Source organism: Semicossyphus pulcher, unplaced genomic scaffold (assembly GCF_022749685.1).
Source record: "Semicossyphus pulcher isolate SPU_LCO1_2020_fin unplaced genomic scaffold, fSemPul1.0.p SCAF_11, whole genome shotgun sequence".
NCBI lineage: Eukaryota > Metazoa > Chordata > Actinopteri > Labriformes > Labridae > Semicossyphus > Semicossyphus pulcher.
Genome location: NW_027211615.1, coordinates 25083684 through 25109732, shown reverse-complemented (window position 1 = coordinate 25109732; position 26049 = coordinate 25083684). Strand labels below are relative to the sequence as shown.

The 26049-nt window shown below is 41.7% G+C and overlaps 1 protein-coding gene across 1 annotated transcript in view; it reads left to right on the top strand.

Annotated features, from left to right (window-relative positions):
- The window catches only part of scara5 (scavenger receptor class A, member 5 (putative)), a 100176-nt gene that overhangs the window by 56149 nt on the left and 17978 nt on the right, over positions 1–26049 (top strand). Inside the window, exons 8-10 of the mRNA XM_069657685.1 lie at positions 1886–1966; positions 7736–7843; positions 14620–14685. Of these exons, the coding sequence (XP_069513786.1) occupies positions 1886–1966; positions 7736–7843; positions 14620–14685 (255 nt within the window). The remainder of the gene's footprint in view (positions 1–1885; positions 1967–7735; positions 7844–14619; positions 14686–26049) is intronic.

The window sequence follows — 26049 nt, the reverse complement described above, 5'->3', positions numbered from 1 at the left end:
TGATAGAGACACACAGGGCCCGAGTTAAACGATGTGCAGCCTTTGGTCTGAAGGGCTTTTCCCCAGAACATATAAGGGGTGTCCAACTCTTCTGTTGTTGGTTAAATGGTGCATAACCCGGGCGCAGAGTAAGGTGCAAGGAACAAAGGCAGTAGTTAGTCTCTCAGTTTCATGTCTTAGCAAAACACGTAGGAGTGTCCTCTCCCATTCTTTAAAGACCAGGTGTGTCTGCATCTGGCGCATGTTTAAATGGCGGATTTGACAAGTAAGCCAGCAGGTTTTCTGCTCAGGAAGTGAAATCTGTTTTGATAAAAAGCGCACACACAGACTTTCAACAGAAGCAGCTGGAATCCACCAAATCTGACAAAGCTAGCAGTGAGCGTTTCCCCGTCTACCGACGTCAACAGAACGGCTGTACGGTGCTTAAAGCAGCCTGGTGGTGTCAGGAGAGGTCTGCTCACAGTCTGAATAATGCTTAAATAAGTCTGCGCCACTGAGCTTACATCGGGCTGCCCGGTGATGCAGTAGTCAGCGCTGTCGCCTCACAGCTAGAAGGTTCCAAGTTGAAGTTCGGACATAGGGGCCTTTCTTCGTGGAGTTTGCATGTACCCCCTCCGTGTAATCCGGCTTCCTCCTACAGTCCAAAGACATGCTCGTTAGGTTCATTGGTGACTCTAAAATCGCCCGTAGGTGTGAATGTGAGCAAGAAAGGTTGTCTGTCTGTATGTGTCAGCCCTGTGAATGACTGATGATCAGTCCAGGGTGTACCCCGCCTCTTGTCCAATGACAGCTGTGTTAGGCTCCAGCCCCCGCGACCCTGAGCAGGATGAGCGGTATAGATAATGGATGGATTTGATGTAATTAATAGTAAAAGTCAAAAATATCAGTTCATGTTTTACTCATTGATTAAAGAGAGAGGTCAAAAAAAAATGTAAGTTGAAAAATTGGTGAAAGTGAAAGACCTCTAGATAAAAGAAGAAGACAAGCGGTGCAGAAAAATGATGCATGGATGACCTAACACCAGGTTTTCTGTTGGTCAGTCTCAGAGATGCACCAGCAGTGCGCTTTTGCACAGCCAATTTGAAGACCAACCCACCCTTAAGATGCACAAAGATGGGTGCAAGTAGATTTTCTTCTTTCAAAACTGGGGGCTGTTTCTGAAAATGACTGCAACGCTCTGAAACTTGCAACGAAAGTTGCACTGCGTTGTGTGTCGTCCAGCTGTCGATGGAGTGTCCCTTTTATCCTAACCATTTTTTATTATAAATAAACTCTTCTGGCAGCTTCTGATTCTCTCCAGGAGACTGTTCAGAACAGCAGTTTTCTCATGAACATGTTGTGAATAAGTAAACGGATTAAAACACATAGATGCAGCAACTTCAGTTTTACTTCCACTAAATCCTTGTTCACTTTTGAGTTGGCAGGAGTTACGTGCAGCATTTATTAAAGCTGGAATAAATATATCAGCAGTCAGACAAACAGAAGGTTTGCAAGTCAGATCACAAAGGATCCTTTCACTCAAAATTAGAGCCTTGTTGAGCTTCACTTTAACTCGCTTAATGTTGTTTTTCACGATCTACAATCTTCACCAGTGCTGGAAAAATGTTTGTCCACTTTATTCCATCTTTTTTTTTTTGGCTTTTTATGCTTTTTTTATATTTCAGAGAGAGGACAGTGGATAGTGGGGGAAAGGAGAGGGGGTACGACACGCGGCACGGGGCTGAGGGCGGTAGTTGAGCCCAGGGCCTCCGCATCGAGGATTGTAGCCTCTGTATATGGTCGGCCATTTAACCGCTGAGCTAAACCGGCGCCCCCACTTTAAGTAATAGGTTTTGTCAAGTAATTCTGTCTTTAATTGTGACCGTGTTTGTGTTTCTTTCTGCAGGTCCTCCCGGGCCAAAGGGAGATAAGGGTGATAATGGACCACTGGGGCCGGCCGGGGCTCCTGGGTTGACGGGCTTGAGAGGTGGGTACAACCACACTACCATGTATCGGTTGTTGAAGTGCATTTAAAGTGAAGCGTTATACTAATCTGAATTGGTCTAATGACCTGTTACAGAAATGGTTTAAATATTCTAATATTCTGTCAGAGTTAGGCGTGAAGATAGACTCATGTCTCTCAGTGAAAGATAAAGATGGAGGGTTGTCCTGACGGCGTCATGTCACATAACCACAGATCTGTGTCATGTGACCTGTCCTCCCACCTGTCTAACTCAACACTACCTGCTGTCAATTCAATAAATGTCGTAATAGGAGGGAGGAGACGATGAGCTTAGCTCTGGCCGAAGAAGAAGAGGAAAAACCTTTCTGCGTTTTGGCTGAGTGAAACTTACAAAAGGCTGCGCTGGTTGGCAGACGACCCTACAGTGAAGACGAGACAGGTCGCTGCTCCCAGCCAAGAAAAAGTCAAGCACGTAATCCCCCATAAAACCACAACTTGTCATTTTTACAGTTGAATTTTTCTCTTGGTCAAACACACAAGAAGAGCATTTCATAAGAGCTAGAAGGCAGTTTTTCCAGTCTCTATGCTAAGCTAAGCTAACGACCTCCTGGCTCGAGACATCTGTTTGACAGACAAGAGAATGGTATCTATCGACTCATCAAACTCTCAGGAGGAAAAGAACAAGTGTTCTGCCAACATGTTCAGCGATTCCTTTAATACATGACAGTGGAAATGAGGTCAGCAGCTTTGAAAAGCACTGAAGCTATCATCGATTATGTGATGGATTGGTAATAAGACGCTGCATCAAGTATAATGTATCTTCAGTCCATTAAGAAAAGTTGCACAACATGCCTTTCTCAGTTTCTGCTTGACAGTATTAGGACTGTCAAAACTAGGAGAAGCTCTGGCAAACATTGTTACACATAGGTGTGATATCGTGAGAATGTAACAAAAAACACACGTATGTCCCGACACAGATTTATTATTACATTCATTATTTCCTCTCAGAAGTAAACAAAATACACTTAGGTCGCTGTCACACCTAAAGTCCGTTTGCTTGATCTGAATCAAAGACCAAGTCGTTACAGTGTTGCCTCGAGTTTTGTTTGTGTCGACACAGCCGCTTCTACCAGCGGACCAAAAGTCTTGCTGTGCGGGGAAACTGCTCTGTGATTTGTCAGAATTTCCACGTTCCACAAAGAGAGAGAGAGCACACTCCTCACTCTCAACGATGGCAGACTTTAATGTTTTGTTGTCTGACTTTTTTTCTTACTTTTAACCGACATTGCTCCACAGATCGATCATTTCTATCTCCCTGAACAGCTTGAACAGCTCCGTGTTCTTGTGCGTTTCCACAAGCATTTGTGAAATTGTTTGGTCAGCCCATATTTCTATTTCCTCATCGCTCCCCCACGTCTGTCCTCTACTCATCCACTCATGGCTGCGTTGGCTGTCTCTGCAAGTGTCAGCACCCATTAACAACCCACAATGCGCAGTGTTTTGGTTTGCTTCCTACATTAGGTCCTACTTTAAATCTGTTTATGTTTTCACCTAAATCAAACCTGACCGTGGTTCCTTTATTAAAGGGCCAAGTCCCATTTTTTCTCACGGACCATGGTCCGGTGGTTTGGTCAGCACCAGAGTTGAGTGTGCTCACGTGCTTGTCCGGACCTAAAGCTGCCAGGTGTGAAAGCACGCTTAAAGGGGCCGTATCTTTTGAAAGGATATTCTCATATTTTTGTTTATTGTTCACAATGAAAAAGTGATTTTTTTTTAATTCTGTGTTTTTCCAGAATTACATTTTTAAAAAGGTCGCCTCTGAAACGGCCGTTCAGAACAGCTGCAGGTTTCTACGTAGAACCTTGCTTTTGCTGAAATCGACCCAATCGTCATTCGCCGTCATTCACCTCAGACTGCCTTCCTGCACTCGCTTGTAGTCAAGTCGTTGTCAAGATTTCAGCTTGCCATTCCAATACCTCCTGGTGATCCTGGCTCGTACATATAAGGCCGAATAAACGATCCTAGAGCAGCCATGTTTTATACAACTTTGGAGTGACAGTGCAGTGTGGCCGCGCGGCCACTCCAAATACTGTCAGCCAATCGTGGCTAAGGTCTGACCTTTGAATGGCAAAACAGCTTGTTCGAAACAGACTTAACCTACGTGATTCAAAACACAGAATAATAGAAAATGGATTACATAGCTAAAATATGTCCCCTTTAAAAATGCAAACTGCATTTTGAACTGAACTGAACTGAACACAAACCACTGCAAACAGATCCTCTGCCTGAGTGAGGTCCTGTGGTGTTACAGCTTTAGAAGCATCATAAATATCCCAATGAAAGTGAAGATCAAATATTTTATTCACCTTCTGGCTGTTAAAAATGTTTCTTGATTGAACTGATGTGAAGCCAAAGACGCACAGACACAGTGTCCCATAATGTCAGAGCTCCTGATTTACTCCCTTGTGTTTCTGCACCGGTGTGGTTCTTGGATGCGTTTTACAGCCCCATGGGTCAGAACATTTAACCGGCCTATAAATGTCCAACGTAAACATTAAAGTTTGAGTTACAAGCTTTTTATATGCAGGAGGATTTCAGTGTGAGTGGCATGAAAGGTGAAAATCTAGCTACGTTTTATACAAAGCAGACGCTGGCTGGCGTTATTACCTCTGCTTTCGTGATTACATTACATTGCATTAATAATACGGTGTGCACAGAGAATATAAAGGGTCATATAAATCCGCTTAAGAAAACAAGGCCCCAGACTTTGGATGGGGATTTATTTTCAGACGGGGTGTGGACAGGGCCAGAGGGACGGGTCATCTATCTTTGTCTTGCAGGTCATTCCTCAAAAAACCACAGCATGAACCCTCATCCAGACAGAACTGGCACCAAAATGACCATTTTTCATGAATACTGTAAGATAGGAGCAGCTACAGTATGACTCCAGATGTTTTTGGGACTCCGTCCAGCTTGGTACCTCTTGAATCATCACCCTCTCAGCTCCTCCCTTGTCATCATCCATCCCACACTCCCAGGCGGAGAAAGTGCAGCTCTCACATGACGTTTCCAAGAAGCATTATCTCGCTGCTGAAAGGAAAGACCCCCACCACGCCATAATTCCGAGAAACAGTGAACTTAAAGAATTTCTATCTGTCGGGAAGGAGGTTTTAATAGATAGCATGAAAACAGAGCACACTGAAAGGAAACCCCCCCAGAGACAAAAGTACCTCCAACATTCATAACGTTGCGTTCTCTAGGGAGAGCAGTTTTCTCTCAGGGAAGAGGCCTTTAATCAAAAGTCTCAACAGCGATGGTCGAGCTCTGCCGGGTTTAGGGCTATAAGCAATAAGTTGACATGTGTTTAGATATGATCTGAGTAGTTTTATCCTTAAATGTCACGTGCTTTATATTGTTTCATGGATTATACAATGTTGCAAAGTTTCTTTTAATGTTTCTATGGAAGTTTTATTGTTTATTCCAATACATTGCCACGATTTAAGATGGTAAATGGAAAATGGACTGCACTTACGTAGCGATTTTTTCTAGTCTTCTGACCAACCAAAGCTGTTTTACACTCCTGGTCACAAGCAGCATCTTCAATGGTGATGATGACGATTTATAAAGAAGCCATAAAGATTTTAGACAGGAAGCCCTAAGATCACATCACTGTGATCACTTTGCTTATCTTAAACTCAGAGCTCAAATTGGACCCTGACTGGGAGCATTTGAAACTCAATCTGAAACGTTTTTGAGGAGGGCTCAGTCTTGTTTTATTGTAGGATATTTTGTATCCTGTATTGTTACATCTGTTTTATGGTTGAGTCTTGGGAATTTTTTCGCTGATTTTATGCATTTTAAAGGCCCATCTAGGGACGGGGATTGCAAGTTAGCCAAGGCTATAAATGCTGTAGTTTGTGGCATCAGTTCATTTGCTTCATACTTGTCAATATACAGAAAAACATTAAAACAATAAATAAAAGAAGTACATGTCACATTCACCCTTTCACACTCACATTCACACACTGTGAATAAGAATCAATGCACATTCATAGCTGATGGCTATGCCTTTGAGGGCAATTTGGGGTTCAGTGTCTTGCCCAAGTACACTTCGACATGCAGACTGCAGCAGTCAAGGAACGAACCCCCGACCTTCCGATTGTGAGACGACCAACTCTACCACTGAGCAACAGCCAGATATTAAGTCTCCATTCCTTTCCAAAAGCCAATCAAATGAAAAGGTTAACATCGTATGGCCTAAACTATGGCCAAGTTTTGCTTGTTTCTTGTGTACATGTTCTGACTGTAAAAGTAAACAAAAGGGAGGAGAATTCTTCCACTTGTAGTGTTTATTGGCAGTTTGAAAAGCCATTTAGAGGTACATTACTGCTACCAGTGGTGATTAATTAATTACGTTAGAATAAACGTTTTAATTTTGTTTTTCTGTAAATGTTTTTTTGGTAAAAAAAAAACATGCGTGCCATTATGACATGGCTACATAATGTCTTTATGATAAGATACTGGGGTGGAGGACGGCTGTGGCTCAGTGGTAGAGTCAGTCGTCTCTCAATCGGAAGGTTGAGGGATCAAAGCCCCAACCTTCCGATGCTTCCGAACCTGATTGCTACGGTTTAGATGTCAAAGTATCCTTGGGCAAGACACTGAACCCTAAATTGCTATCCTGATTGAAGATTGGCACTTAGGCCTTTGCCATCAGTGTGTGAATGGGTGAAAGTGACATGTAGTGTAAAAGCGCTTCGAGTGGTTGGAAGACTAGAAAAGCGCTACATAAGTGCAGCCCATTTACCGTTTTGCTCTGCTCTGAGGCCAAAGAAATCAATCACCGCACTCAGGCTCTAATAATCCTTTCTGACTTGTGGAACGATCTTGTTGGACTGTCCTGCACGAACACCAGGAACACTGAAGCACGCCTTCCAAAATATGATTAATATTATTTCCCCAGTGGGATCCTGAGGAGTGAGTTATTGACCCTTCACAGCCCGGAGACAGAAAATGCGACGTCATCCATCATCAGTTTATTTTGTGTTTCTGGCTCTTGTGCATTCAGTCTAATTATTTCATTCTGATTGCTGACCAGTCACAATAGTGTAATCAGAGCATATCAGGATGACTACAGTGCTGTAAATACATCATTAATTATGGGACATTGGAGTGTGCCGACTGGAAACAAACGTTCTCATTGTGTGGCACAGGGTCGGAGTTTGCAGGACATCTGATGAACAAATTGAAGCGCTGTTCTTTCAGAGTCAGCAAGCGTTCAGGAGTGAAGCGCTGGCAGGTGGCGGAACAAGAGAGAGGCCAACGTGAACATCACTAATAATACCTTTCAAATTTCTGTGGTGTAGACTTGTTCTTTTGTCGAGAATGTCGAGAAAAGTCCCGACTGGCACGACAGCAGCTCCTGTAATTGACGGATTGGATTTGATTGGAGAATTCCCCTTTAAAAAAAGCCCAAAAGATGGAGTCATGAAATGTTTTATTTAGTGGAACCAATCAGAACCGACTCCATCTGTGACTTGTTTAGTGGAGTTCTTCTAAAAGTGCCAGGAAACAAAGACGGATTTGAAAATATGGTGATTTTATTCCTGAAAATCTTCATCCAATATGCTTAACATGATTTACCCTTAAAGCAGATGAAACCACAAAACTTGAGGCATTTTTATTGATGCCAAAGCTTCTGTCAAGGAGAGTCTAATGATCAATTGTGCTGTGTATTACGACCACATGGTTTCCTATTTATGGAAACTAAGCTTGTATGTGTTTGTGTTTCAGGGTTCACAGGAGAAAAAGGCAGCCAGGGCCCTCGGGGAATGAAAGGGTCCTACGGGACGGACGGCGTGCAGGGAGAGAAAGGCGAAGTTGGACCTGTTGGTCCAAGAGGTATGTCTTTTACTTACCAGTTTATGGTATAATCAGAGTATAACCGTATGATCACTGTGCAGAATGATGTGTACTTTATGGAGAAGCAGTAGTAGTCATAATAAAGTGAGTCAGTTCCTCACTCACCCAACAGTTGGTCATTTACAAGTCAGTAGAATAAACCTGTTACTCCCTGCAGTCTCGTACAAATCACAGCTGAAGTCGATACGCTGACGTCAACACGCTCACAGCTCAAATCTTTTCCAACTGACACTTTTTGTCAGAGGAGAAAACTCCAAACCAGACAGCACAACCAAATCTTTCACACATTTTCTTTCTTGAGTTTATTCAAGGAAAATTTTTTACCACAGATGATAAAACAATTGCTAAATCTTCTGAGCATCAAAAACACTGACTCTTTTAGGGCCTGTGTCCACTAACGGCTTTTTTTTTTGCTCTGGCAGCACCCACGACCTCGCTTCTTGCGGTACTGTTGCTAGGTTACGAAAGTTGTCTGGTGGCACTTCTGCTTCCCTTTGTTGTGACAGTTAAGTCTGTTTTAAATCGGAAATTTAACAAAGAAAAACTTAAAAAACAATGGAAAGGAATCATGTCCTGGCGTTAACAGCAGCTCTACACCTGGAAATTGTACCCTCGAGAAAACGACAGGATTAGCTTCTCCACCGCCATTGTTGTTGACAAAGTTGATATCTGAAGTCCCGCCCCTTTTTGATTTTGATTGGTTGGTCAAGCGACAGCCAAGGGCGTTTAAGCGCTGAGGACGTGGAGCGCTGAAAACACTGAGCTGCATTGGTTTTGTGTAGCAGTGCAAAAACCGCAGTTAGTGGACACAGGCCCTTATTTCTCACAAATGTAGCCATCAGGTCCAATAAAAGCAAGAAAATGGAGTCAGTCGATTAAGGCAGAAATGTGCAAACTTGCATCCCTGTTTTGGATTTGATGTAAGGGTGCATGAGTCTGCTGTTCCACTCTTTAGAGGCTATTTATTTCGCCTGTAATCAGCCCACTTATCCTTCTATCCCCCCATAAAACCCAACATAGTTTTTCTCCCTCATTCATCAAACCATCGTTAAAAAGAGCTCAGAGTCGACCATTATAATCGTCCGAAGAGACGGGAAACAGTCCTTAAATCACCTCAAACGGATAGATTAATCAGTGTCACTGGAGGAGGCGTTGATGATTATTTTCCTAACGCTTTTAAAGGTATGCAGTGGCCAAGAGCAAACCCACACTCACCACTCATCTAATCGTTATGTATTACGTATGCTTTTGTAGAGAGCCCAATGCCTCTAAATGGGCCAAAAAGTTCTTATATATGATGCAAAATCCATTAAAAAAAGCTGAATATACTATTAGCCATCGTAACAGGACATAAGGCATTTCCTTTTAATTGTAGTAGTTTTCAGTTACATGCTATAACTCTATATTTCTTGGCCTGAGCATTCAAGTTTTCCAAGGAGAACAATTTGCTTTAACACAATGTAAATTGATGCCAACGTTCATGATAAAAACACGTCACGCAACACGAGATAACTCGATGACCTACAGGCACAAATCCCTTTCTGTCTTCATTGATCCACTTATCCATTTATCCATTTACCGGTGTGTATCTACATAAACCCCTTTGGGTGGGGTGTTGATGTTTCCACTCTGGCATAGCCTTCTCGATGGTGCCAACACTAACAAAAACACACAGAGCACTTCGGGGGGAAAACATAGCCATGACAAATATGATAAGGCTCTGCAGTCTTTTTTGGGTCAGCATGTCATTGTGTAAGTGTGTGTGTATGCGTGTGTCGAGCCAACAGCTGTTCCCGATCAGAGTTTGGTTTGGCTGAAATGTCCAGTGTTGGAGTCCCACAGTCAGAAGTGGCCAAGAGTGCTCAAAGCTTTGGCCCAGACCGATCTGTTGTCCTCCATGTGTGTGCATACACTTTGTTTTTATGGCTGAACACCCCGCACAAGAACCCACCCTAGTTTTGGTCATTTTAAAAAGGTAGATGTACCGAATGCTTTTATAGCCGGCCCTTACTTTGTGTGTAGGTAGATGTAAAGATTGAAAACAAATAGGAAAAAACATAACAGTCAGTACTGAGGTATTGTAAATCTGCTGTCAGAATACATTTTCCTCATGCTAGGTAGAATTTAGTATCACTGGTCACACCCAATGACTGTATATATAGATGGACAACGCGTCTCCATCTGCTCCCATTGTACGAAATTGATGCCAAAATAGCCCCTGTGATAGGCGCTGCCATCTTGCAATGGCGACGTCATATGGAGCCAGAGCTGCGCAGTAGAGATCGGCGAGTGAAGCGGCCGTAGCCACTTCCGTTAACCCAAACACACACTTAACTAACTTACCGAAAAAACAGCAAGGATCCCGCACGCCGGCGTGTTTAACAGCAGAACAGCTTCTCTGTGTTGGTCTGAGGTTAACGTTCACAGGTATGGAAACTTCAATGACTGTAGTGATTGTTTTAGTTATGTTTCCACTCGCGGATCGTCCTCCGCTCTGCTGATCCAGAACTGATTGGCTGCAGGAGCTGAATTTGTCAACAGAGCTGTCAATCATCATTTTGACAGCATCAAATAACTAATTAAAAATAAACTTGTCAGAAAAATTAACACATAAATCAGCATGATAAGAACTAACTATAATGACAGAAACCATGTTTGAGAAAAATTAATCGGGCGTGTATTTTGATTTGAGTTTGACTCATGTCCCATCTGTTAACATGGAGGAGGCGGGCTTTATGAGCTATACTGCAGCCAGTCAGCAGGGAGCGCTCGAAATGTTTTGGCTTCACTTTCAGGGAGCTGTCATGTCGTCCATCTTTTTATACAGTCTATGGTCACACCACACAATGTGAGAGCCAGATTCATCCAAAACATTTAGTTCTTTATGGTGTTGTAGGGACTCCTCACAGGGGTAGTTGGTGATCTGTTGTGGGTGGAAGCTAACTGCTAAAATGCTAGTCTTGAAACCACAACACTACATGTCACATTCACCCAATCACAAACACATTCACACAATGATGGCAGAGGCTGCTCCGTAAAGTGCCCAACTGTCAATCAGTCATCACATTTACATACTGATGCCACTGGGAGCAATTTGGGGTTCAGTGTCTTGCCCAAGGATACTTCGACATGTAGACTGAGGGAGCTGGGGTTTGAACCACCAACCTTCCAACTGAAAGATGACCGCCTCTGTCACTGAGCCACAGCCGCACCTTCAGTCACAGTAGCTCTGATCCACTACCTCGTCTTTCTATTTTTTCTCCACTGGGCTTTTTACTACCACGTGGATGGAACATAATTTAATGGTTTTGTTGTAAAGAGGAAAGAAGCTTGCTAACAGCTAGCTAACTGTCTGGTTGAGGAAAAGATTTTGTATTTCCAACAAATAGTTTAGCCCTTAATCTGCCATTTTTTTATGTATCAGGATCTTTAGCTAACGAGTAGATCCAAATGGTTGAAGATGAATCATCATAACTTTCAATACATTGCCACACCGTGTGGTTTTTGTTTGGATGAGACATCAAAATAGGCGAGAGGAAATTATTTCATGTTGTAAATCATTCATTTCATGATGTTATTTGGGGTGACAGGCCTCTGCCTGTTTGGAGTGAAGTAAACATGGAAAATTAGCTCAGGCAGCAATGGCCACCATGGCTGAACCAACATGAAAAGAGCTTCACCCACGAGGAGTCGCTGGCGCTGGTGACATTGTTTGATTGACAATATAATTATACCAACAGAAGTGTCAAAGCACAAACAAGCATTTTTCAAGAAAACATGGAGGATATTCGAGGATGTTTGGACCCTCTCGTCTGTCGGTGCTGGTATCCATCTGGGGTTGTGGTTTTAACAAACCGGTGAAGGGTGAAGAGTTTGTAGACTTTCTGGTGTGAGCGGGGCCTCAGCGGAAGGCAGTCGCTCAGCTGTGGAGGGCAGAGGGATGCTGGAGGCTTGTTAAAATAGCCCTGGGAAGCTTCGTGGTTTCTTTTTATGGAGGGTGGATAGAACGAGGGAATGTATAAAATGTTGACTTTATCTTTGGTTGTAAAGCAAGGTGCGTTTGCCAATATTTGAAGCTGCATTAATTATATTCTTCGCCAATGGGGCAGAAAAACAGCCCTGAAATATTATCACACAAGTGTTTATGGCTAACGTGTGGATTCAGACGCCTCTCTCACTTTAGTTATAAAAGTAAAGAATGGCTCATAGCAATGGCCATAGTACCCCATTCTCCAGAAGAACCCCTCACAGGGCTCCTTGGAGGACATGGTCGTAGACCTTTTCCAGGTCCGCTGGATGAAACTGACATGACGACTGGATGAGCGAACTCCCATTAACCCACCAGTAACCACTTAAGGGTGGAGCTCAAAACGTTCCCAGAGGATGTTGGTCCATGCCATGGTTGTCCCTCGCCAAACGTTTCTGTTTGTGATTTTCTCGTTTGACAGAGAAGCAGATGAGAGTGTCCTGTTTGGGGCCATCAGAATTGCTTGTTTTTTGTGCAAACATTTGGGTTCTTTTGGGTTCATCAAAATGTTACTTCCAGCATGCACTGGGGCAATTTGAAGGGATTGGGATGAGAGTCAACACCTCCAAGTCTGAGGCCGGAAAACAGTGCAGTACTCCTTCTAGAGTGGGAGTGAGTAAACGCCTTGAGTGAAGGAGTCCAAGTATGTTGGAGTCCTGGTCATGAGTGAGAATAAAATGGATTGTGATATTGACAGATGGAAAGATGTCATGTTAGCACTAATGTCATTCCAACCACTACCTGGGCACAAGCTTTGGTTTCTGACCCAAAGACTGAGATCAGAGATACAGGAGGCCAAAATGAGTTTCCCCTGTAGGCTCGCTGGCCTCAGCCTTAGAGATGAGGTAAGGAGCTCAAACATCTGGAGGCAGCTCGGAGCAGAGCCGCTGCTTCTTTGCATCAAAAGGGAGCCAGCTGAGGTGGTTCATGCATCTGATTAGAATGCCTCCTGGTCACCATATTTTGGAGGTTGTCGGGCCACGTCCAACTGGCTGGAGATCTTGGTGGTAGTCCCAGAACACGTGTAAGGAATTTATATCTTATCTGGCCTTGGAACACCTCAGGTTCTCCCAAGAGGGGATGGAAATCAAACTTGCTTAGTCTGCTGCAACTGCGACTGAAACCCTGGATATGTGGCCAACAGTTGCACTCCAATTTTAGCTCTATTTTGGTCTCCACCAGCTCTCGCAAAAACATCTGCGTGTCCAGATGCTGAATGCCCAATCATGTCCCCAGCTTTGTTCCTTTGCTGTTTGGTACTGAGGTAGTGTACAGTGCCTCAGAGCCAGATCAACACGATCATTGTAAAACCCAAACAATTAGCTGAAACATTCTAGCAGAGCTGCACACTTAATTATCATGATTGCTTTCTTGATTCCCACTTTTCACAACTAACAAATTCAGTTTATTGTTAACAAAAAACAAGTCTTTAGTCACGGTAGCACCTCTGAAAGGCTGTCATTAGCTTTATTGACAATAAACATTTATACATTACCGTCATTCGGGGCCACCAGCATCGGAATTTAATCAAAAGCATCTGTTGTCTGTTGTGGCTCAGCAGTAGCTCACCAGTGTGTTTGGGGTTTTCTTGCGTTGTTATTTAGTCGTTAAGGATGTGGTTCGAGATGGAGGTGATCCTGACAGCTAAAGGACGTCACAGGCAGGGTGCGGTGTTCGCCAAAGTACTCAGCCTTGGACACACACACGGTAGGTGGGACAGAGTGCCACCTCGGCTGGCAGCGGCCCTGCGGTTTTGAATGTGAAAAAGAGTCAAATTAAAGGTGGGATAACTGCCGACTTGAGGCTGATCCTCTTATAGCTTCATGGCAAAAACAGACTTGTGGTTTCTTAAAGCCCATGACTCAAAAATGGTGCTAAAACAGGGACTTCCCAGCTTCAGAGTCTATTCCTGGGCGTTAGAAGTAGAATCATATTTTGAATTGAAAACAAATAAGAGACAGCTGTTTGAGCTGTCGAAGCTCAGAGGTGTTAACTGACGGTAATTTTGCAGAAACCACACATAAGGTTTGTTTAACTTACACTGGTTGAGAGGTTCTGCATTGTATCACCTTCTCCAACATCCACGCAGCTTCACTGTAAAGATACTCAGAAAATGACCTTGACACTGCTCCCTTAATTTTAGTCCAAACTATCTGTTTTCTGTCTCCTCTCTTTTGACCCGTTTCACCTCCACCACTAAAGAGAAACAGCATTTAACCACAACTTTTAGAGGTAAATGAGGCAGCAGACGCAGGGTGGGGTCCTCTAATTTTAGATTTTATGCCCGTATCACATGGCAAGATTACAGGGCCGACTACTTCAGAGGCTTGTTCTGAAAATACACAAAGGGAGTAGAAAGGAGAGGAAATGGGTGTGAAGTAGAGGAAGGGTTTTAAAATTTGAACCTGTGCTCCCGTGTGTTATTTAATCTGCAAACATTTTTGCTCCCATGTGTGCTACGTTCAGTGTGGTTCATTTGATGAAAAGGTCTCCCGTTGCAGGTCTCTAATTAAACACAGGATACTATTGCATATTATTACTATCATTCAGATTCAATAAGATTGAGGTACCTTTGTTATTTCAGTAAAAAAATTAATTAAACCTACTCAGCGTGCAATAAATGATCAGTGTTTTCTCAGGTCTAATTTTGGGTAAGAGTTGTATGTTACCAGTTCAGGTTTAATATCTGCTTCTGTAAAGTCAGTTTGTTTTTCTTCTTTATTCTCAGGTGACAGAGGAGAGAGAGGATTTAAGGGGGAGAAGGGCGATCGGGGAGACAGAGGAGAGAAAACAGGTAAGAGCTGATATATGATGATGGTTACAAAGATGACTGATAGCATTAACCAGTGCTATGGATAATGTTAGGTTCAGTTTTTGAAATCAAAACTACTTGGTTACGGTTTTAACCAATGTCATGCAACTCCTGCCTTTGCATCTGAGAGGCAAAGGTCATAATTTGCATCGCCACAAGAGTCAGTCTTAGAAAAATGTAAATCTGAGACTTATGGAAGTCTAAATAGTTTGCAAAATGTTGTCAGTAAAGTCATAGTATAATATGACTTCATTTTAGACCATGAAAATGAGCATTCAGACCCGGGTCAAATGACTCTGCAGTAGACCCGGGTAATTATCGCCTCGGCTCTGATCGGCAATGATGGGAACACAAAACCTGTGTCGACATGCTAATCTCCGCCCCCTTTCCGGCGCGATGCTATGCTCCGTCAGTAACTACTCCACTGGCAATGGGAAAAGAGACAATCAGCATTTTTAAGCAGGTCTTCCTGGCTCTGAAAAAACCTGCGTCAACGTGTTAATTTGTCAGCCTTGTGATTGACTTGCAATCAGTCCAGGGTGTAACCCTGCCTCTCGCCCAATGACAGCTGGGATAGCTGGATAAGCGGTATAGAAAATGGATGGATGGATGAGTTGTTTATTCAATTTAACAATGGCAGTTGTTCTGGGTTTACCAAAGGTTTACATTTGATAGCATGAAATGTACTGTGATGGTAATTCCTGAAAGTAAACTTGAACTTTTAAGGCTGAATATGTGAGGAGCATTAAATAAAACAGCATGGGTAAATTTAGAAAAGTCTTCCCTTTAAATTCATATTTTTATAAAACGCAGTTTGGCTGCACAGTCACAGTGAAGAAAATCCTACTGGGCACAACTGCTGTAATACCAGCACGTATATCAGTGCATATAATCCAAAGCCAACAGTGCATATAATGCAAGAACAAAAAATTACGAGCTGATGACTTTATGGTCCTCAGACATCGCTGCTCCACCTGTCATCCTGCGCAAAGTGCTGTGGGAAGTTTAAAGGATCAGTGGATCTGCTTTCCTTTCAGCGTAATCTCACGGTTTCCGACACAAGATGAAGGACCACATGGCTAAGCTAACATCAAAAGGCTTTGAAAACCGTTATATGTATGCACATGTCCTGCGGCGGTAAGCTGAAACCTCCTACAAAAAACACCAATCTGGTTTCAGGAGGGAAAAAATATATTAATAACCTCAAAACCTCAGACAGACCCTGTTTTTTCGCCTGTCTTTTGTTGCATCATCACGGTTGTTCTCCACGTGATGAGTGATGGAGTTCACATCAAATAGACTTGATCCGTCGACCGTCTGAATGTTTTTTCTGCCCATTACAGAGCCGTCAGAGATCGGTTCTGTCCTCACGTCATTAACAAGACATGGATGCTTGAGGTTTCAGAGACAGAAAGACAGACCGAGACCACATGCTAGTGGCTGTAAGAAATATTAAATCTCCCAGTCGTGCACTTTTCTGTCACAAACCTTATGTGGCTGACTTATCGTCTGATGCATGACTCGGATCTTTTTACACTTCAAAGCATACAGTGCATACCTGTATGGTCATTTACTCAAACGAGAACCAGAGACCAAATAGGCCTGCCACTGAAGTTTTGTGAAAAGTGTGCATTCCTGCACACATGTTGGGTGTTAACACAAAAGGAACCTGTCACTCTGGGTGTTAATTCATTGAAAGGATCAAAATATTTAGCTCTTTGGAAAGCATAAAAATAAAAGAGAAAAAGAGCAAATGGACACCAGATTGTAGGAATTTGATTATGTGAAAGAAAGCGGAGGGATCTCTCACCTGTCTGTTCCTCTAGTATATGTGGATGGATGTTCTTTTAACTGTAAGTCTCTCAAGTTGAGGAACAGCACTAAAAGATGAAAGGCTAAAAGTTGAAATAGGAATTGACTGATATAGAAATAGGAAACAAATATGAAGTTTACACTGATAGCATGTTAACCATTGTAAACCATGGGTCCATTATTACAGATTGAGGTAAACAAAAGTAGGCTTCTCAGTTTTAGTATGCTAGTTACAACTGTGGCTAGCAGCTTTTTAGCTCTAGCTAGCTAGCTAATTAATTATGCTAGCTTTATGAGATGGTTGAAAAAACCCTTATTTTAAATATAGGTGTATTAGGAAGTATTTATGTCCATTCATAATGTTTAATATTGTTTGTTTTTATGTTGTTTGCTAACGTTAGCCGGATTCTGTTAGCATTTAAATCAATCCACAAAGTGAATATGATGGATATGCTAGTACTGAGACCACTTTTTTTTCATGTAACCTGTAACCCCCAAAAATATTATAGCTATGTTCCCTGCCCACTAATTTTAAATATAAGTGTATCAAGAAGTCCATTCATAATCTTTAATATTGTTATGTTTGTTTTTATGTTGTTTGATAACGTTAGCCAGATTCTTTTAGCATGTTAAACGATCCACAAAGTGAGGAAATGCTATACGATGGATGTGCTAGTTGTGAGGCCACCGTTTTTCTAGCGTTACAAACGCACAAACTATTGTAGCTACTTACTGTGTAGCTGTCCTGTGTCCTACTAGTACGACTGTGGGTTTAAGCTAGTTAGCCAAACATGCTAAAGATTGTGTCTTATGTTAGAGCAGATCAACACATTGAATTCATTCTAGATATCATGTATTCATGTGAATCCTGCCTTGTTTCCTTTGAATTCAACAGGGACAGCTAAGAATGTAATAAACTGTATTCTATCATTTAGCTTTGAAAGGATAAATGCACAAAATTTGGCCAGCAGTACAATTAGTCTGTTATTTTTCCCATAACACATAATTTGATCTTCATATTTTGGACAACATTTGGTGTCATTTTTACTTGACAGTTGACATATTACAAGAGAGATCGTAAGTGTTGCCTAGCACATTCACATGCAACCACACAAACACACACACACACACACACACACACACACACACACACACACTCACACGGCTCTTATACTTTGAGAGGCTGGCTGACAGTTTGATCTCCTGGGTCCACATTAAGTGTTGTGGGTTTAACGTTTGACAGGCTGTTTTTACAGTCAACCTGTGCAGCCACAGGGATCCAAACATAAATGATTTCAGCTTCAGACCCTCACGAGAAATTTATTTTCATCCTGGGGAATAAAAACATGTTATTATTTTTAAGTGGGCGTTCACCTGAAGCCAGAACTTCAACATCAATACTTCAGAACAAATCGTGTATTATGTCGAAATACCCCCTGCTTACTCCACTTTTATTTCTGATCACTTTTTATTTGCTAAATCCAATTATCTGTGGCTGGAACAGATCAACAAGCTCCCCTGCAGTGTTAATCTAATATATTTATTTGTAATATTATACACACACACAGTTAAGCAAACACATGCAGAAATTTCTCACATTTAAAAATAAAAATGTGAGTCAGTCTTTTACTGATTTTGCAGTTTTATCATCAGAATCAGACCCAGTTTGGCCTTTTCATTGTCTTTTACATGATGCTACTCAAGGCGCTTTTACACTGCCAGTTCAAGGCGGGATTATTACAGCTTTGTTACGTTTTGTCTTTAATGTAAAACACACAGAGGCAGAATGGTGGGGCGAATCCTTTCCGCCTCTGAGCCGGGATCGGAGGTAGTAACAGATGCGTAGCAGAGGCGAAATGGTCTCAGCGGAGCCGGCAGGGCGAAACAGCGGCGTGTGCATGAATGTGAATCACACGCTGTTTTTTTAAAACCTTGCACGCGTTTTGCTCTCTTAACGCCAGAACGGCTCTACAGCGGGAATGCTTGGTCCAATGTAAAATGGAAAGGGCTGCATGACAGCGCGGCTTCGTTACGGCGCTGAGGCGGAACAGCAATGTAAAAAGGACTAGTGAGTCTTACTTGCATCGTACGTTCTGTGTCCACATTAAATCTGTTAATATGCATATTTAAACAAAGCATGTACCTATCAGCTATGTTATCCAAATTAGAGTAGAGACGTAACTACTCAAGTTGCCACCTTTGTTTGATAGATAACTTGTGATTTCAACGTCATGAATTGAATACTTGTAACGCGAGCTACAGGAATAGAAGTAAAATCCAACAAGTCATCCAAATATTTCACAGGACACTCCAAAAGAAAACAAACTCTCTCAAACTGTCACTGATGCTTGCATTGCAGTTACTTAGGACACGGTGTCAGAGGTGATGCAGCAAGAAAATAGCCAATCACCTTTGGTCTGAACACACCGTTGTGTAGTCAAGCAAATAATTGCTAATAAATGTAAAAACAAAATTACTTAGAGGCACAAGTGTTTTAAAGGTTTGGGTCTGTAAACTTCAAGAAAATCCAGTTATAACGCTAAATTGAAAGGAAATACAATCTAGGAGTAAAAAGAACAAAACACAGAAGGGAATATAAGGGCGTACAACCCTGAAGACAACAAACCCAGAGTTTTGAAGAGAGATTTAAAGAACAGCTGGAGCTTGTTAACTTTTGCCCCGAAGCCATTCAGTGCTGTCCGGTCCAGAGTCTTCCTGCCTGCCAGATAAACATTAGTAATACACCATCGCTCCATGTTCTGGCTGCGTTTCTTCAGGTATTGACAGTCTGGTGCTGCAGCTCTCCCGGCCTCTGAGGCTTGAACCACTTGGCTTGGACTCAAAGCTAAATTGTCTAGTTTTTCCTGGACAAAAACAGTCATTGTGCAGCCCGCAGTAATTCACAGAAGACTTGCAAAAGCTTGTTGTGAAATGTCATGTTTGTGTCCAAATTAGCTACTGTTTGTTTTCTTTGGTGAACCACTTTGTTTGCTGTCCAAGGTAATCATGAGGGCTGTCAGACTGTGGAGAGAGTTAGAGTTAGTGGAAGGATCATTGACTTCTTCTAATTAAGTGTTTATTTAGATTTCGACTAAATTTCCCTCCAAAGTGTGTCAGTGTGCGAAAGCTTTTGGACTCAGGAAAAGTCATTAACGACTTGACTCAAGGTCTCAAGTAAGTTGATGAAATCAGCTCTTTGAGGCTCATTTTCCAGAACAGGCAAACAGATTCATTAATTTTCATATATTTTGATCCAAAAATGAAATCTGTGTTTAAATTTCATAACATTTTAAGAGAATTTGGAAAAAAGAGCAAAGGCCACCAGGAAATGTTTTCATTAAACAGTGTGCTGCCGTTAGCTACTGTTGCTACGCCTGTTAGGCATGCTGGTGTCATACGGCAAATATTTGCTTAACGTAGGCAAGTCTACCTCTCTGAATTATAAATCAGGCAGCTGTAGCTGGCTTTTTTATTATTTTCTAGCCTGTCTGCCGATTTGCAGATTTCCACAGCTATAACTGGATAGCTAATTAAGCTAACGTAACCTTCATGAGTTTATAGAAAACACTCTTCTCCAACCAGCTCTAAAAAAGTTTGTTGGAAACCGTGAGATTAAAGTGAAAGAAAAGCAGATCTACTGATCCTTTTTAAAGTGAGATTCCTGCGTAAAGTATGTACACTCAGTGGCTATACATAGTAGGCTAATTATGCTAAAAGCCTAAGGCTAAAGCTAACATGTCCTAGGCAAAAAAGTTTGCCTCTTACCAGTTGTTGATCCATGTAGAAGACATGTTATTAAAGGCATTGTTCTTATATTGCTGTGCACAGCTAGCCTACTTAGCCTTTGCTTTATAGCACAATATAAAAAAGATAAAATACCGGATAAAAGATAAAATTATCTGTTTCCAACATCATCACTGTTTGAGCACAGTTACTCAAGCATAACAAACAAACAAGTTACATGTATGCTTAATTGTTCATATTCTAACTTATGAAAAGGAAAAGGACGGCGCAAAGCCGCTAACTTTAGCATAAACTTTTACATGGTGCGATCCAGAACCAGCCTCCACACGGTGCATAAATACAGTACTGATTCCTGATAGTGTCTTTTCTAACATTTGCAACATTGGCAAAAAGACGTGCACCTTGGCCACGGAAATAATGCTACATTTGTAATGCTACAGCAGCTAGTAGCCTAAGCTAGTTAGCTACAAATGCAAACATTTACAATATTGTCGAAGAGTTCTTTACACTATTGTTTCGGGTGTTTTGGGTTTTTGAAAGACTAAAGAAGACAGCCCTTCATACTCTTTCATGATAAGTACCACTCTTTCTATAACCTTATGCACGTGGTTCAGTTAATGTTAAGGTCAGTTTCCCTGTACAGTCACTGTTACATTCACAGCAGTATCAGATGTGGATGAGAGTATTTTATAGCCCCGGAAGTTAGAAAATGTGTATCAAAAGATTGTAACTGAAACATAAAAATGTAAAAATGTTCAGCCAACTGCACAAAACTAATTCTTTCTAGTGTTGAGAAGCCGTCGTGTCATCACACATCTTGTTTAGATAAATTGATTGATCCATCTTGATATTCTCTTCACATCTGCCTGGTTTCTACCAAAGTCAAATAAATCACCTGCACTTCCTCAAACTTCCAATACTTCACAGTCCGGCTCTACATGGCGGAGACATCAATGTCCGTGAAGTCTGCTTATATGTTTCTCATCATCCGTGAAGATCAAAGCCCACATGTGCTGCCTCCATCCAGAACCTCTTCTCTCCTTCCTCCTCCTCTTCTCCGCACTTTCAGGAGCCTCGGGCGCTTTACGGGGAGAGGAGGAATGAGGGGCTGAAAGAGAGAAAGATGAATAGAGTAAGAGAGATGTGGAAAGGTCTCAGGGGTGTACAAACATGTGAACACTAAAATAAGAAAGATATATGAGGCTGATAGTGGTGTTTTATGACATACACAGGATTGTTGTTGATCCTTATTATAAAATATTAAATACTATACTTCTTACTACTACTACTACTACTACTCCTCTACATTATGTTTAAAGCTATAGTTATGAAGTTCCTTAAAAATACACAATATCATTAACTAATAAATTATTATGTGTTATTTTGGATGACAATGACATTTTACTTTGTAACTATAAAGTATGTTAAGTTAAATTAAGCTCAACTTTTTACCAACTTCAACTTCAAAGTGATATACATTAGGGATGTCACGATACCAGAAATTACACCTCACAGGTGTAACAAGATGCTGATTAGACAGCATGATTATTGCACAGGTGTGCCTTAGGCTGGCCACAATAAAAGGCCACTCTAAAATGTGCAGTTTTACTGTATTGGGGGGGTTCGAACACCAGTCAGTATCTGGTGTGACCACCATTTGCCTCACACAGTGCAACACATCTCCTTCGCATAGAGTTGATCAGGTTGTTGATTGTGGCCACCTGTGCCATAATCATGCTGTCTAATCAGCATCTTGATATGCCACACCTGTGAGGTGGATGGATTATCTCGGCAAAGCTGAAGTGCTCACTAACACAGATTTAGACAAATTTGTGAACAATATTTGAGAGAAATAGGCCTTTTGTGTACATAAGAAAAGTCTTAGATCTTTGAGTTCAGCTCATGAAAAATGGGAGCAAAAACAAAAGTGTTGTATTTATATTTTTGTTCAGTGTAAGTAGTCGAAACAAATACCAGTGAAATTCCACGATTCTCTAAACCTAATTCGATACCACGGTAAAAAAGTAAAAACACACCGAATTTGTTTTTATTGATTGTATTTTTATTCAAATATTTGCTTTGATTTAAAAAATCTTGCATTAGTAGTTTTAATTCTGTATTATAAGCTAACGTAGATTATGGGGTGGCATTTGGGGTGACCAATCAGATATCGGGGGGCCCATGCCACCCACTAGAAACGCCCCTGCACTCTGTTAATTTAATCACTTTTAGCTGATTCAAAAGGAACTACACTTGTAAGAGCCATATTCATGTTTTTGGGAAAGCTGTTTTGTTTTTGTGCCACTGGGTGTCGCTGCACTATTGCTTAAGGTAAAAGGTATAAAGGTATGCTTATAGTAAATGTAGGTGTGTGTTTGACCCCGGAAGGGCAAGCGGTTTTTGACCGCTGTGACGACAGGCGGCATGGCAAACCGCAGCTGTATCGTTTGTATTGTTTGATCGATAGTGAATGGAAACAGGATGCTGTATCAACGCTGCATGGTGATTGGAATAAATGGATTGTATTATGCAAACTTAAGACGCCTGCAGAGATCTTATTGAAAACATCAACGGCAAACGGTATCGTATTGAACTGTACAGCGCGTCAGCCAGGTCACTCCTGGGAGCGAAACACATCGGCAGCTTTAGTACTAGACTAAGCTTCTATAATACTTTTACTTTACTTTTTAACAACTTTCACCAGAACAACAAAAATGTTACAATATAAAGGCGGCTTTTAAAAGTTAATTTTTCTGGCCAGGGCTTTTTTCTGCGATAGTTTCTGCAGATTTCGGTCTGGCTGCCTTCATTTAAAGACATAAAAAGTGTCCTGTTCAGAAAGAAAATCAAACACTCCAGGAAGTCTTAATTGCTTTGATGCTTCCTCGTCTTCATGGAAGCAAAGTTTTGCAGTTTTTACTCGACTCCCCAGCGTCTGCAACAAAGAGGGACCGTTTTATATTTGATGAGTGAACAAATAGCTTCTCCATCTGTTTCGGGTAATTGAGTATTCAATTACTCATCCCATAAGAAAGGTATGTGCTGTTCTTGCACTCTTTACCGTCTCTCTCTCTCAGACTAAAAACAGCAGCAGGTGGTTAAAAGTGCGTCCAATTTCTGCTTTTAATTAGCGGGTGTTCTGCAGGAATATGATATGTGCAGCAGATATGATAGTACAATATTGTGGTAGATATTAAATTATGATGGGCCAGTGGGTGCAAAGTACTTGACTTTATAATGAGAGTTAAATGGTACACAGTTAAAATTTATGATGGTCTGATGAGGCTAATATCCTGTCTGGATCATGTGTCTGGCTTTACTCTGCAGCACTTTTGTCAACAGTCTCAGTCCGTGCACGCCTTTACACCGCGGAGCTGTGTGTGTGTGTTTGTGTGTGTGTGTGTGCGTGTGTGTGTGTGTGCGTGTGTGTGTGTGTGTTTACCTCTCTCATTTTCTGTCTTGGTTCTGAAGGTGATAAATCAAGTCAATTATACGAGTACAGCTGCTGCGTACTTTCAGGAATACCAGATGTACTGTGGATCCATGACACTCCTGTTAACACTAACATGCACACACACACACACACACACACACACACACACACACACACACACACACACACACCTCATTCTGATTAATATTTTGTTCTATGCAGGTTCTTGGCCATAATATCCCTGAGCAAGGCCCTACAATGCTGAATCCAGCAAACCTGCTCAAACCAAACACGTAGATTGTTTATACTATAAATTTAATGGTTTTTCTTGTGATGTCTTTTTAATGAATCCAAATTAAACTGTGTATGATAAAGTACGACTAGAATAACATCTGCGACTGAAACTGTTTAACGGTGAAAATAGAGCCTGTCGGAGCTGAAACAATGTTTCTACCAGCTTGTGTTGATTTCATTAACTAACAAATGTCCATCAGTTACATGTTGAGTCACATTATTTATGACTTTAAAAACAACACGATCTGACCCAAGGTGACCTACAGTCTCAAGTATTAATGAGAAAATAAACATTAAACAAAATATTAGGACAAGCTTGCTAATACAGGAAAGCACTTTTGTTTTGAAAATGTGTGTTTTTTTATTTTGTTGTCCACTTTTATTTTTGATGTAAGTATTTGTTTTTCATGCTGGTACCACTGCTACATGCAGACACAAGACACTTTAAGGGCCTGTGTCCACTAACAGTGTTTTAGCGCTGGCAGCGGCTATTTTCTTTACAAAACCAGTGCAGTTCAGCATTTTCAGCGCAAAAACGCCCTCGGCGTCAGCTGTTCTTAGTCACTGCGCTCACAGCGCTCTCAGTTAAAAAGAGTTCAACTTTTGGAACACCGCCACGCTCGTCAATGTCACTTCTCGCTCACCGACCAATCAAAGTCAAGAAGGGGCTGATATCATCTTTGTAGTATGGCGGAGGAGCAGCTAATGCTTTCCTTTTTTTTGAGGGTGCAATTTCTGCTGCTGCTGCTAAAGCCAGGACGCCATTCCTTTCCATTGTTTTTATGTTTTCTTGAATGAAAGAAAATATTAAGCAAACACAGCAATTTAAAACTGACTTAACGGTCACTACCAAGGGAAAGCAGAATTCCCCGTCGACAATCCGTAGCCTAGCAACAAAAGAAGCGCTCTGAAATTGTTTAACTGTTTTCCTTCCCGTAGAATTTTCGCTTTGAGTCATTCATTGCTATTTCCTTATCTTCTTACTTTATGTCTGATTATTTGTGTATTTTGCACGTTTTAGGTTTTTTGTCATGTTTTATATTTCATATATTGGAGTCTCATCCTGGGGCTGTATGGTGGTGCAGTTGCCTCACAGCTAGAAGGTTCCTAGTTCAAACCCCGCTCCGGACGTAGGAGGCCTTTCTGTGTGGAGTTTGCATGTTCTCCCCGTGAATGCGTGGGTTCCCTCCAGGTACTCCGGCTTCCTCCCACAGTCCAAAGACATGCTCGTTAGGTTAAGTGGACTCTAAATTCTTCATAGGTGTGGGTGTCAGCGTTAATGGCTGCTCGCCCAATGATAGCTGGGATAGGCTCCAGCCCCCCCTATCCATGATGAGATTATTGATACCACTCTCATGTCTGTATGCTAAGTATGAGGCTACAGCCAGAATAGCTTAGCTTAGCATGAATACAGTGACAAGTAAATGGTTAAAAAAAACTCCAACCATCAGCACCTCTTAAGCTCTCATAAAAGATTTAATGCCTCGTGTGTTGAACCCGTACAAAACAAAGAGTTGTGGTTTTAAAAAGGGGTTATGTAGCGAACTGTTTCTTTACTGGACGCAGTGACTCCCTGCCTTTTCAACAGGATGACTGGATAAATGCTCATAGATGCACGCAGGAAGTTATGAATTCAAAATCCTTCAAACCTCACTGCGCTGTCAGGTTAAAGAATGACTGCCGGACTGAAGGTCATGATGTTCAGATGAAGGTCAGCGATCACTGAGGAATCCCTTTTGGACCGAACTTCAATCCCCAAATTTAAACCCACCTTTTTACGAGCGAGACACAAAACGTCTCCTCTCCCAAAGTACTTATATTTATTTTCCTTGTCGTATCAAAGGAGATTTTTGTGGTGATGGAACAAATTCTGTTGCAGCATGTGGAAAACAACCCGCTCATCTGTGTTTGTTTTCATATTGCTTTGATTTACAATGCTTCATTAAACTCATAAACACTCACAATGAAAATAATCTCTGCAGTGCGAGCGCAAACTGCTGCCAACGGACGCCGGATAAAAGAGCGTCATGTGTTCTCTTGGAGCTGTCGTGTTGGCGTAAATA